The sequence below is a fragment of the Gobius niger genome, assembly GCF_951799975.1.
Source record: "Gobius niger genome assembly, chromosome: 16".
In the NCBI taxonomy this organism is placed as follows: Eukaryota; Metazoa; Chordata; class Actinopteri; order Gobiiformes; family Gobiidae; genus Gobius; species Gobius niger.
In genome coordinates, this window is record NC_136867.1 from 544,859 (window position 1) to 557,006 (window position 12,148).

The following is a 12,148-nucleotide window of genomic DNA, read 5'->3' on the forward strand; positions in this document are numbered from 1 at the left end:
AGTACTAATACACCATGAACTTTGTGTTTACAACCATAAACATAAAGATTTTATTTTTTTACTGAACGTTCACACACAAGTAACAGACAACTGTGAAGTGTAAGCGAAATGATACATGATTCTGTTATTTTTCAAAAAATGTGCAAATGTGCATAAGTATTCATACAGCATGAACTAATACTTTGTGGAACCCCCTTTTTCTGCAATAACAGCACAAGTCTTCTGGGGTTTGACTCTACAAGATTTGCACATGTAGAGACTGACATTTTAGCCCATTCATCTTTACAAAACAACTCCAGCTCTGTCACATTAGAAGGAGAGCGTTTGTGAACAGCAGTTTTCAGATCTTTCCACAGATTTTCAATAGGATTTAGGTCAGGACTTTGACTGGGCCATTCTAACACATGAATATGTTTGTATTGAACCATTCCATTGTAGATTTATCTTTGTGTTTAGGGTCATTGTCCTGCTGAAGGTGAATCTCCGACCCAGCCTCAGTTCTCTTGTGACTCCAGCAGGTTTTCCTCCAAAATGTCTCTGTATTTGGCTCCATCCATCTTCCCAACTATTCTTACAATCTCCCCAGTCCCCACTGAGGAAAAGCAGCCCCACAGCATGATGCTCCCCCCCGTATATTTGACACTGGGGATGGTGCACTCAGGACCATGAGCAGTGTCAGGTTTGCTCCATACATAACGTTTGTCTCATCTGACCAAAGCTCCTTCTTCCACATGGAGCTGTGTCCTCCATATGACTTCTACAAACTTCAAACGGGATTTATTATGGCCTCCTTTCAATAATGGCTTTCTTCTTCCACTCGTCCATGAAGGCCAGATATGTGTAGATACGACTTATAGTTGTCCCATGTACAGATTCCCCCAGCTCAGCGGCAGGACTTCACAGCTCCTCCAGAGTTAGTTTACGTGAACAGCCGTGTCTTGGTAAGTTTGCAGTGGTGCTTTACTCTTTCCATTTCTGAATGATGGATTGAACAGTTGCTCCGGGAGATGTTTAAATCTTGGGAAATCTTTGTGTAACTTAACGCTGCTTTAAACTTCTCCACAGCTTTATCCCTGACCTCTCTGGTGCTCCTGGACCTTCATGATGTTGTTTAGTGACCACAGCTCTGAGGGCCTAAAAGAACAGCTGAAATTATACTGAGAGTAGATTACACACAGGTGCCTCTATTTAACCGTTAGGCCAAGGAGTGAACATTCTGGAGTCATTAGGAATGTTATAAAGGCAATTTAAAGGAATAGGCCACCGTTTTTACATACTGAGATATGTTCTTACCTCACTTTAGTCAAGTTAATATATCCCCGTCTGGTCTTTGTCCGCGCGCTCTGCCAGGCAAACGGAGCACATACGCAGCCTCTCCCACATATCATATAGCTCCAAAAAAGCTCACGATAGAAGCTACCAAGCTCTTCCACGTGTTGCCTATTTAAATAAAGTTACGTGTAAAGTATATTTACACAGAAATGTAACATGTCGGTTTTATAAGCAGATAAAAAGGGGGACTATATTGTGAGGCGTAATGATACAGGAGCACAGCGTCCGCGCAGTAACTCCTAAAGACTTCCCCGCTCACTTCCGTCAGTAGAAGCTGCGTGACTTGTACAGAGCCTTTTACAACAAGCAGAAAATATATTTTGGGAAAGTGCTCTCGCATTCCTACCTCATGGTGGAGCTCCTGAGTCCTGTGTCGTTGTAAATCTGTGAAACATTACTACACTATATACTTTCTGCTTGTTATCACAGCCCGGCACGATGCACGTAAAAGGCATCGTTCAATAAGTTATCCACGCTTCTTCAACTGTTCTCTGCTGCTCTACAAGTCACGCAGCTTCTACTGACGGAAGTGAGCGGGGAAGTCTTTAGGAGTTACTGCTCCTGTATCATTACGCCTCACAATATAGTCCCCCTTTTTATCTGCTTATAAAATCGACATGTTACATTTCTGTGTAAATATACTTCGCTTGAAAACACTTCACGTAACTTTATTTAAATAGGGAACACGTGGAAGAGCTTGGTAGCTTCTATCGTGAGCTTTTTTGGAGCTATGTGACATGTGGGAGAGGCTGCGTATGTGTGAGCGCACGGACAAAGACCAGATGGGGATATATTAACTCGGCTAAGGTTAGGTAAGAACATATCTCAGTATGTAAAAACGGTGGCCTATTCCTTTAATGCACTCAGAAAATGCTGTATGAATACTTATGCACGCCCCACTTTTCACTTTTTTTTGAAAAATAACAGAATCATGTATCATTTCACTTTCACTTCACAGTTGTCTGTTACTTGTGTGTGAACGTTCAGTGAAAAATTCCAAATAAAATGTTTATGGTTGTAAACATGACAATGTGCAAAAGCTCAAGATGTATTAGTACTTTCGAGAGGCGCTGTATATTCACTTTAAGCATAATGTAACTGTACATTGTCCTGATAGATAAATAAATGAAATGATAGAATTATGACACACACTTTGAGGTGTCGTCTTAGTGATGGGAAACCATGGTCAGACATGTGGTAAAACTAAAGCCTTGCCGAACACTGCCCTTACTGTATGTCTGACCTCTGATTTGCAGAGGGCCTGGCGCTCCACAGCAGCGGGCCAGGCCTAACGTCCGGCTGGTCCCACATGAGGATGGACAGCTCCTCGGAAAGATCTCCCAGTCCGTCCAACCTCCACAAAAGGAAGCTGGGAGGGGGGGCGGAGCCGCTGGAGCCAGGCCACAGGAAGAGGCAGTGTGTGCTCCGCATGGAGGTGGATTCTGAGGCGGAGCTCTGAGACACATGCGCCTAAACTCAACCTTGTAAATAGTTCAGAGTTTGTACTATTATTTAAGTCATGTGGATGTTTTTCCTTTGTGGGGAAAAGAATGTCAGATTATTGGATTTCTGTTTGGTTATGGATAATGTTCCAATGATGGAAAGACTGCGGTTTGTCTCGAGTCCTTCTTATAGTTGTGACCAGCAGAGGGCGCCACACATTAAGTTCTTCAGTCACTGACAGTTGGATAAATAAAATAAAACAAAACAAATGTCTATTCTGGGGCCAAATGCAGCCTCTTCCTGTCCCTGGCACATGCCCGACATGCTCCAAAGTTTCTATTGTGAGAAGTAGTTACTGGAGCTTCTCACCTCTCAAAGCACATTACATGGAACTAGTTCTCATCTGCCGTCATGCACGAGCTTAATATAGAAACTGCAGTTACGCGTAAGACCTGAGGTGGCAGTAGAGTGTGTAAAAATGACAACTTCCATCTAGTCCCTTTAAGCCTAGAAATATCAAAATAAACATGTTTCTGCATTTTATTTATTTAACTAATTAATGAACTTTGTAGCCCGTTATCTTCTTCACCATTGGAGTGAGAGGCTCCATAGTCACGGGAAAACTGCTTCGCCCGCTAATAAGTTTCATCACAGGGATTGCTGAAATAAAGCCACAGAACATTAGTGTTAAATACAAGCATTTCTTTGAGTGCATAAAGACCTGCAGCTCAGCTCCTCACACCTGACTCCATATGAAGGCGCCAAATACTGCCCCGATCAAAAGCAGGAACATGTCATGGTTGGATCTTATGGTTCAAAGTAGAACTTCAATTATGCAACAAGAAGAAATGGGAGGGAGACCAAAAAGAGCAAAGCTTTTATTGAAAACAAAGTGAAATAGTGTGTTTTTGCTGATCAAAAGTTTAGGAACACCTGCCTTTAAAAGGCCAAATCAAAAAGTGCATTCATCGTCATGTCCTGATGCAAAGGTTCTGATCATGTTTGGGTGGTTGAGCTGCACAGGCAGAGCCTCACTGCTGAGGGACGCAGTAACAGTCATGTTGAATTTCCTAAAATGTCCTGAGGGTTATGGAACAAAAGAGTCCAGTGGAAGATGCTGAGCTGGAGGATCTGAGGTGTGACTGAAGGGCTTCAAAAGCAAAGGCCTCATCCCTTTGAACTATGGAGACAGACCAAACATGGGACATTGAAAGGTTAGAAAGTTTATTCTCTAATGAGAAAAATGTTTCCAACGTTACTGACATGACAACACACCAGAGAGAGGGCGCCATAATGACCTTCAGTGGAACAATGGAGCTTCAGGTGGTGCAGGGCAAAGGTCTAACGGTCTCAGTGCAGATGTTACAGAGAACATCACAGACTGAAGCCTCGTCTGTGGAACCTCTGCTTATTGGGCTGCACTTCCTCCAGCTCAGAGCTGGCGACATTTGAGTCTTGCACTTGACTGCTTTGTTCCATAACCCTCAGGATCTTCTAAGAACTTCTAAATGACTTTCTCACTGCGTCCCACCTCAGCTGCAGAGGCGAGAGGCTCTGCTTATGCAGCTCTGCTTCACATCAGGACAAAGTCCTGACAGCACACGTCGAGTCAAGACATGTGGTCCCAAACTTTTGATCAATTTTTTAAATGGGAATTCTCCCATTTTTCAACTGGTTTAAATTTTGGATCGGGACTGTATATGGGCGTAGGCCCAACACAGTGGGTTCAAGTGTCAAAGGTTAAGGGTCACAAAACATTTTTATCAGTCATTATCTGTTCATTATGCATTTTTAGTATGAGTAAATATACTGAATATTTGTGTTTGGAAATGAGGTGAACTAAAGTGATGCCTCCTCAGGTCCGGTGTGAGCGTCCAGCATTGTGGAACAAACCCAGCAGTGTTAGTGATGTAGCTGCTTCAGGGAGAGTCCAGACACAGAGCCTTTATCATTTTCAATTCAATGTAAACTCTGGGTCCTCATCCAGATCCATTCTTTGATTATCCACGGCACAAACAGCCTTTTCTGTGTCAAGAGCTGCTCGTTTTTAGCACGATGTGTGTATTAAACTCACGGCTTGTCAGTCCAGGCTGATTTCTAACGCTAGAACTGTCCGGAGTTACCCAACAGAAAGCAGAGAGGCCCACAATGTGCTGTGGTTAGAAGTGGATTCATGGAAAGAACCGGAATGGGACCCTCTCCTGCCTCCACAATCCTAACCAGGTAAAGCTCAGGGACTCAGCCATGGAGGTTCTTAGTTTTCAAATGAAGAATGTCTTTTTTAAAAGCAGTAAGAGCACATCCTAATGCATGTGGGCTCCACGTCTACTTGACCTATATTTTACACACATTGTAATAAAGAGTCCGCTCCACAATACTGATGGTTAATGCAGTTTATTCCACTTGTTCTAAAATCCTTACATTAAAAACCGTCCTCTCAACATGCTCTTCCATCTCCAAACTTTCCATAAGCCAACTGACCTTCTACAACATTCTCTCCATCCACCTGACACTTTCTGGAACATTTCTTCTACAAATCACAACAGTTAGCACTACTTTTCGAAGGGTTTGTTGGGGTGACTCCTGCTCTACTCGTTGCAGAGGATGGCCACGCCGCGCTCGTAGAAGCTGTGCGGATCCTCTTTGGTGGCGATGTCGAAGTCCACGGTGAAGATGAGGTCTGCCCTGGTGAAGTGGAGGTACACGGGCAGAGTCACCTGCAGAGGCACAGAGTGAGTCAGTGAGGAAGAGGAGGAGGAGGAGTAAAAGCTGCTGAGTCAGTCCTACCTGGTGCCTCTTCTCGCCGCTGCCCTGTTTGATCCAGCGCAGCTGCGTGAGGGGCAGCTCGGTGGAGATGGATGTGGACAGGGACAGCTTGTTGTTTGTGCAGGTGGCTCCCTGCAGCTTCAGACCTGCAAACACAAACCAGACCCACGTTCAGACTGCGGGCCGGCTTTTCTTAGGAAGGTGCCGAGATCAGGCCCAGAGGCAAAATCTGGCCCTCAAGCATAAAACGTCTGGTCCCCAAGGTGATTTTGAGAAACATTATTACACAAAAAATGCTGTTAGTACGTTTTAAGGGTTAGGTCGAATACAGAGATTGAGAAGGTGCGGCTTTACTTTGGGAGGTTCCACCCCTGAGTAAACTATGAAGCTGCAGTAGAGGTTAAACCCTGGTTTTGCTGTTCTACCAAGCTGGATATCTCTCTCTGGGTAGATCTCCATGGAAACATGCCCTAAGTGCAAAACCTGCTCTGGACCAGGTTTAGTCCCCAGTTTAGATAAGAAGATGAAGCAGCTCGAGCAGTGGCCACAGAAGTCCTGTGTTTGCATTCTCCTCATGAGCTGCTTGGTTCATGGCGCTGTAGAAGATATTCATCATGAGTTTAGAAGCTCCATGTGTGGGTTTGTCGACACGAGTCAGAGGAACTAACCCAGGGCATGTTCAACCAGCTCCAGAGCACAGCTTTGAGCACATCTCCCCCAGTACATCCTGACTCCACTGCCTGCTTCTATCTGGTATTAAATACCTCCATGTTTCTGAGCAGCTCCTCCTCATCCATGAGGGGGAAACATGACTAACATCTGCAGGTGTTTGAGCTAATATGAAAAGGTGGTCACATGGTTCAAATCTCACCTTTGATCCCGAAGCTGCAGGCGTCCAGCGAAGCTCCCTGGGCCGCGGTGGTGACGTTGACCTCCAGGTACAGCTCCTCCAGGGACCAGCTGTTGGCCTGGGCCACGTACTGCCGCGTGGCCGTGATGTAGGCCTCCGGGACGAACAGGCTGCCCAGGCACACGTGGATGTTCTGGACGACACACAAGGGCTCAGACACGGCAGGGGTCCAAACTGAATATGTACATTTCAGGGATTCGCTCGACTTGTATGAAAAGGACCCATGTTGTTAATATCTAATTCATTCAGTTTTTACATCACAAAATAAATCCATAAATGTAAACATGGCTCTGTCCATTATTTACATGCTGTCGCTGAAAATGTGTTTTTTATAGTTAAAAAAAGGGAGTTTAAAAATGTTAAAACTAAGTATTTTCCTCCCCCTACATGTTCCTCCATGTGTAGAACGAGCTCAGACCTGTAAAATCCTGCACTGTCGCTCAGAAAGTGTTACTTCTGGTCCGAAGTGCTTAACATAGAAGCTGCAGTTACACGTATGACCCGAGGTGGCAGTAGTGAGCATAAAATGGCCAACTTACATTCAGCCCCTTTAAATTCCAAAAGAATTGCCATATTTTTTTGACTTATATTTATGTCAGCAATGTGCAGCAGAAGTTTCAAATCGATATCTCTATATAAAGATTAAAAAGTCTTATTAGTGTTTTCATAGGATGGTGAGAAGGTCCCCCCCACAGTGACTCACTGAGGACACGCTGAAGCCCCCACACCTCCCTGTCTGTACCTTGAGCTCTTTAGCGCCCCCGCTGGCCGCGCCCTGGGAGATCTGCTGCAGCTGCTTGATCCTCTCGCTGAAGTCGGCCACCCACTGGATGACCGTCATGGACACGGGCACGGTGTAGCGGCACCAGCTGCGCGGGAGGATGCCTGAGGAGCACAGGAAACACTCAGGAACGTGTACAGGAACAAGACCTCAGCTCAGGAACAAGACCTCAGCTCAGGAACAAGACCTCAGCTCAGGAACAAGACCTCAGCTCAGGAACAAGACCTCAGCTCAGGAGCAAGACCTCAGCTCAGGAACAAGACCTCAGCTCAGGAACAAGACCTCAGCTCAGGAACAAGACCTCAGCTCAGGATCGTGTTCAGGAACAAGACCTCAGCTCAGGAACAAGACCTCAGCTCAGGATCGTGTTCAGGAACAAGACCTCAGCGTCCCGTACCTTTGACCAGGTCACTGATGAGCGTCCGCAGGTAGTTGGTCTGCTTCTTCTTGCCCTCGCACACCTGCACCACATCGGACAGGTCCTGGCGGACGTCCTGCAGCATCTTACCCCCCATCTTCACCTCGCGCTCGAAGAAGCGGAACAGAGGGTCCTACGGAGGAGCAGAGTGAGCGGTCAGACAGGGGAGGGACAGGGGAGGGACAGGGAGCGAGCTGGGAGTCCTCTGTACTTTAACCTCTTATCCCCCACCTGAACAGAGTTTCTACAGCTCTCCCAAATCTAAAGTTTTTTTTGAAAAAGCCTCAAAATTGCAACAAAAATGAGAAGAAAACATGGATGAAAATAAATGTAAAAATATTACCCAAATGTTCCTTATTTTTTTTGTCCCATGTTTGCCCCATTTATTTTGGACATTTTTGGCCTTTTCTCATTTTCCCAAATATTTTCTCCAAATTACCCCAATTTATTCCCATTTTCACCCATTTCTTCCCAGTGGAGATGAACCCGGTGTTGTAAATGTGCCGATCTTCCACACATTATTATTCTGTTTTCTGGTTTTAGACGGGAAATATTTCAGTATAGGTATCGGGAAAAGTATGGTTCAGGTATGGGTCTGGTTCAGGTATGGGTCTGGTTCAGGTATGGGTCTGGTTCAGGTATGGGTCTGGTTCAGGTATGGGTCTGGTTCAGGTATCGGTCTGGTTCAGGTATGGGTCTGGTTCAGGTATCGGTCTGGTTCAGGTATGGGTCTGGTTCAGGTGTCGGTCTGGTTCAGGTATGGGTCTGGTTCAGGTATGGGTCTGGCTCAGGTATGGGTCTGGTTCAGGTATGGGTCTGGTTCAGGTATGGGTCTGGTTGAAGCACTGGTATGGTTCAGGTATGGGTCTGGCTCAGGTATGGGTCTGGCTCAGGTATGGGTCTGGTTCAGGTATGGGTCTGGCTCAGGTATGGGTCTGGTTCAGGTATGGGTCTGGTTCAGGTATGGGTCTGGTTCAGGTATCGGTCTGGTTCAGGTATGGGTCTGGTTCAGGTATCGGTCTGGTTCAGGTATGGGTCTGGTTCAGGTATCGGTCTGGTTCAGGTATGGGTCTGGTTCAGGTATCGGTCTGGTTCAGGTATGGGTCTGGTTCAGGTGTCGGTCTGGTTCAGGTATGGGTCTGGTTCAGGTATGGGTCTGGCTCAGGTATGGGTCTGGCTCAGGTATGGGTCTGGTTCAGGTATGGGTCTGGTTCAGGTATGGGTCTGGCTCAGGTATGGGTCTGGCTCAGGTATGGGTCTGGTTCAGGTATGGGTCTGGTTCAGGTGTCGGTCTGGCTCAGGTATGGGTCTGGCTCAGGTATGGGTCTGGTTCAGGTATGGGTCTGGTTCAGGTGTCGGTCTGGTTCAGGTATGGGTCTGGTTCAGGTATCGTCTGGTTCAGGTATGGGTCTGGTTCAGGTATCGTCTGGTTCAGGTATCGGTCTGGTTCAGGTATCGGTCTGGTTCAGGTATGGGTCTGGTTCAGGTATGGGTCTGGCTCAGGTATGGGTCTGGCTCAGGTATGGGTCTGGTTCAGGTATGGGTCTGGTTCAGGTATGGGTCTGGTTGAAGCACTGGTATGGTTCAGGTATGGGTCTGGCTCAGGTATGGGTCTGGTTCAGGTATGGGTCTGGCTCAGGTATGGGTCTGGCTCAGGTATGGGTCTGGCTCAGGTATGGGTCTGGTTCAGGTATGGGTCTGGTTCAGGTATGGGTCTGGTTCAGGTATGGGTCTGGTTCAGGTATGGGTCTGGTTCAGGTATGGGTCTGGTTCAGGTATGGGTCTGGCTCAGGTATGGGTCTGGCTCAGGTATGGGTCTGGTTCAGGTATGGGTCTGGTTGAAGTACTGGTCTGGTTCAGGTATGGGTCTGGTTCAGGTATGGGTCTGGTTCAGGTATGGGTCTGGTTCAGGTATGGGTCTGGCTCAGGTATGGGTCTGGCTCAGGTATGGGTCTGGTTCAGGTATGGGTCTGGTTCAGGTATGGGTCTGGTTCAGGTATGGGTCTGGCTCAGGTGTCGGTCTGGTTCAGGTATGGGTCTGGTTCAGGTATGGGTCTGGTTCAGGTATGGGTCTGGTTCAGGTGTCGGTCTGGTTCAGGTATGGGTCTGGTTGAAGTACTGGTCTGGTTCAGGTATGGGTCTGGTTCAGGTATGGGTCTGGTTCAGGTATGGGTCTGGCTCAGGTATGGGTCTGGCTCAGGTATGGGTCTGGTTCAGGTATGGGTCTGGTTCAGGTATGGGTCTGGTTCAGGTATGGGTCTGGCTCAGGTATGGGTCTGGTTCAGGTATGGGTCTGGCTCAGGTATGGGTCTGGCTCAGGTATGGGTCTGGTTCAGGTATGGGTCTGGTTCAGGTATGGGTCTGGTTGAAGTACTGGTCTGGTTCAGGTATGGGTCTGGTTCAGGTATGGGTCTGGTTCAGGTATGGGTCTGGTTCAGGTATGGGTCTGGCTCAGGTATGGGTCTGGCTCAGGTATGGGTCTGGTTCAGGTATGGGTCTGGTTCAGGTATGGGTCTGGTTGAAGTACTGGTCTGGTTCAGGTATGGGTCTGGTTCAGGTATGGGTCTGGTTCAGGTATGGGTCTGGTTCAGGTATGGGTCTGGTTCAGGTATGGGTCTGGTTCAGGTATGGGTCTGGCTCAGGTATGGGTCTGGTTCAGGTATCGGTCTGGTTCAGGTATGGGTCTGGTTCAGGTATCGGTCTGGTTCAGGTATGGGTCTGGTTCAGGTGTCGGTCTGGTTCAGGTATGGGTCTGGTTCAGGTATGGGTCTGGTTCAGGTATGGGTCTGGCTCAGGTATGGGTCTGGTTCAGGTATGGGTCTGGTTCAGGTATGGGTCTGGTTGAAGCACTGGTATGGTTCAGGTATCGGTCTGGTTCAGGTATGGGTCTGGTTCAGGTATGGGTCTGGTTGAAGCGCTGGTCTGGTTCAGGTATGGGTCTGGTTCAGGTATGGGTCTGGTTGAAGCGCTGGTCTGGTTCAGGTATGGGTCTGGTTCAGGTATGGGTCTGGTTCAGGTATGGGTCTGGCTCAGGTATGGGTCTGGCTCAGGTATGGGTCTGGTTCAGGTGTCGGTCTGGTTCAGGTATGGGTCTGGTTGAAGTACTGGTCTGGTTCAGGTATGGGTCTGGTTCAGGTATGGGTCTGGTTCAGGTATGGGTCTGGTTCAGGTATGGGTCTGGCTCAGGTATGGGTCTGGCTCAGGTATGGGTCTGGTTCAGGTATGGGTCTGGTTCAGGTATGGGTCTGGTTCAGGTATGGGTCTGGCTCAGGTATGGGTCTGGCTCAGGTATGGGTCTGGTTCAGGTATGGGTCTGGTTCAGGAATGGGTCTGGTTGAAGTACTGGTCTGGTTCAGGTATGGGTCTGGTTCAGGTATGGGTCTGGTTCAGGTATGGGTCTGGTTCAGGTATGGGTCTGGTTCAGGTATGGGTCTGGCTCAGGTATGGGTCTGGTTCAGGTATCGGTCTGGTTCAGGTATGGGTCTGGTTCAGGTATCGGTCTGGTTCAGGTATGGGTCTGGTTCAGGTGTCGGTCTGGTTCAGGTATGGGTCTGGTTCAGGTATGGGTCTGGTTCAGGTATGGGTCTGGCTCAGGTATGGGTCTGGTTCAGGTATGGGTCTGGTTCAGGTATGGGTCTGGTTGAAGCACTGGTATGGTTCAGGTATCGGTCTGGTTCAGGTATGGGTCTGGTTCAGGTATGGGTCTGGTTGAAGCGCTGGTCTGGTTCAGGTATGGGTCTGGTTCAGGTATGGGTCTGGTTCAGGTATGGGTCTGGTTGAAGCGCTGGTCTGGTTCAGGTATGGGTCTGGTTCAGGTATGGGTCTGGTTCAGGTATGGGTCTGGTTGAAGCGCTGGTCTGGTTCAGGTATGGGTCTGGTTGAAGCACTGGTACGGTTCTCCTCTTTCACCTTGATGTTCTCCACGGTGCGCTTGAGCGGGTTGACCGTCTGGGGCATGAGCTGCAGCCAGTTGCAGGCGGTGCCGTGCAGGGTCCTCATCCAGGCGGGCTGGCTGACGTCTGACGAGGTGGACGAGGCGCGCTGCTTCGTCTCCGTCTCGTACGCCAGGTCGTCCTCATCCTCCAGCATCTGCATTTTCAGCATCTTACCCATCATGTCCGTGCCTGCGCAGGCCCGCCGGGAGAGCAGGGGGACGAGAGGGGGTGAGGAGGGGGGAGACAGAAGCAGAGGAGGGGGTAGAAGAAATTAACAAGGGGGAGACAAATACCCGCTTTCAAAGAGCTGTGTGTGGTGGAGGAGGGGATAGATAGATGCCAAAAACTTAAAGGAACAGGCCACCGTTTTTACATACTGAGATATGTTCTTACCTGAGCTGTGACGAGTTCTTTAGGACCTGTCTGATCTTCAGTCACGTAAACACAGCGCAGACGGCGTTAGCATTTAGCCTCTCCCTCTCTCCTCTATAGCTCCAAAACAGGTCAAGATAGAAGCTACCAAGCTCTTCCACGTTTTCCCTATTTAAATATGGTTACGTGAA

At 48.1% G+C, this 12,148-nt stretch overlaps 1 protein-coding gene across 1 annotated transcript in view; it reads right to left on the reverse strand.

The window, feature by feature from the left end:
• Positions 1 to 5,146: 5,146 nt before the first annotated feature.
• Positions 5,147 to 12,148, reverse strand: part of dync1h1 (dynein, cytoplasmic 1, heavy chain 1) — a 50,368-nt gene continuing 43,366 nt past the window's right edge. The window contains exons 71-76 of the mRNA XM_079573180.1: positions 11,560 to 11,774; positions 7,630 to 7,783; positions 7,194 to 7,336; positions 6,413 to 6,584; positions 5,563 to 5,687; positions 5,147 to 5,492 (exon numbers count right to left, since the gene is read on the reverse strand). Of these exons, the coding sequence (XP_079429306.1) occupies positions 5,364 to 5,492; positions 5,563 to 5,687; positions 6,413 to 6,584; positions 7,194 to 7,336; positions 7,630 to 7,783; positions 11,560 to 11,774 (938 nt within the window). The 3' untranslated portion in view covers positions 5,147 to 5,363. The remainder of the gene's footprint in view (positions 5,493 to 5,562; positions 5,688 to 6,412; positions 6,585 to 7,193; positions 7,337 to 7,629; positions 7,784 to 11,559; positions 11,775 to 12,148) is intronic.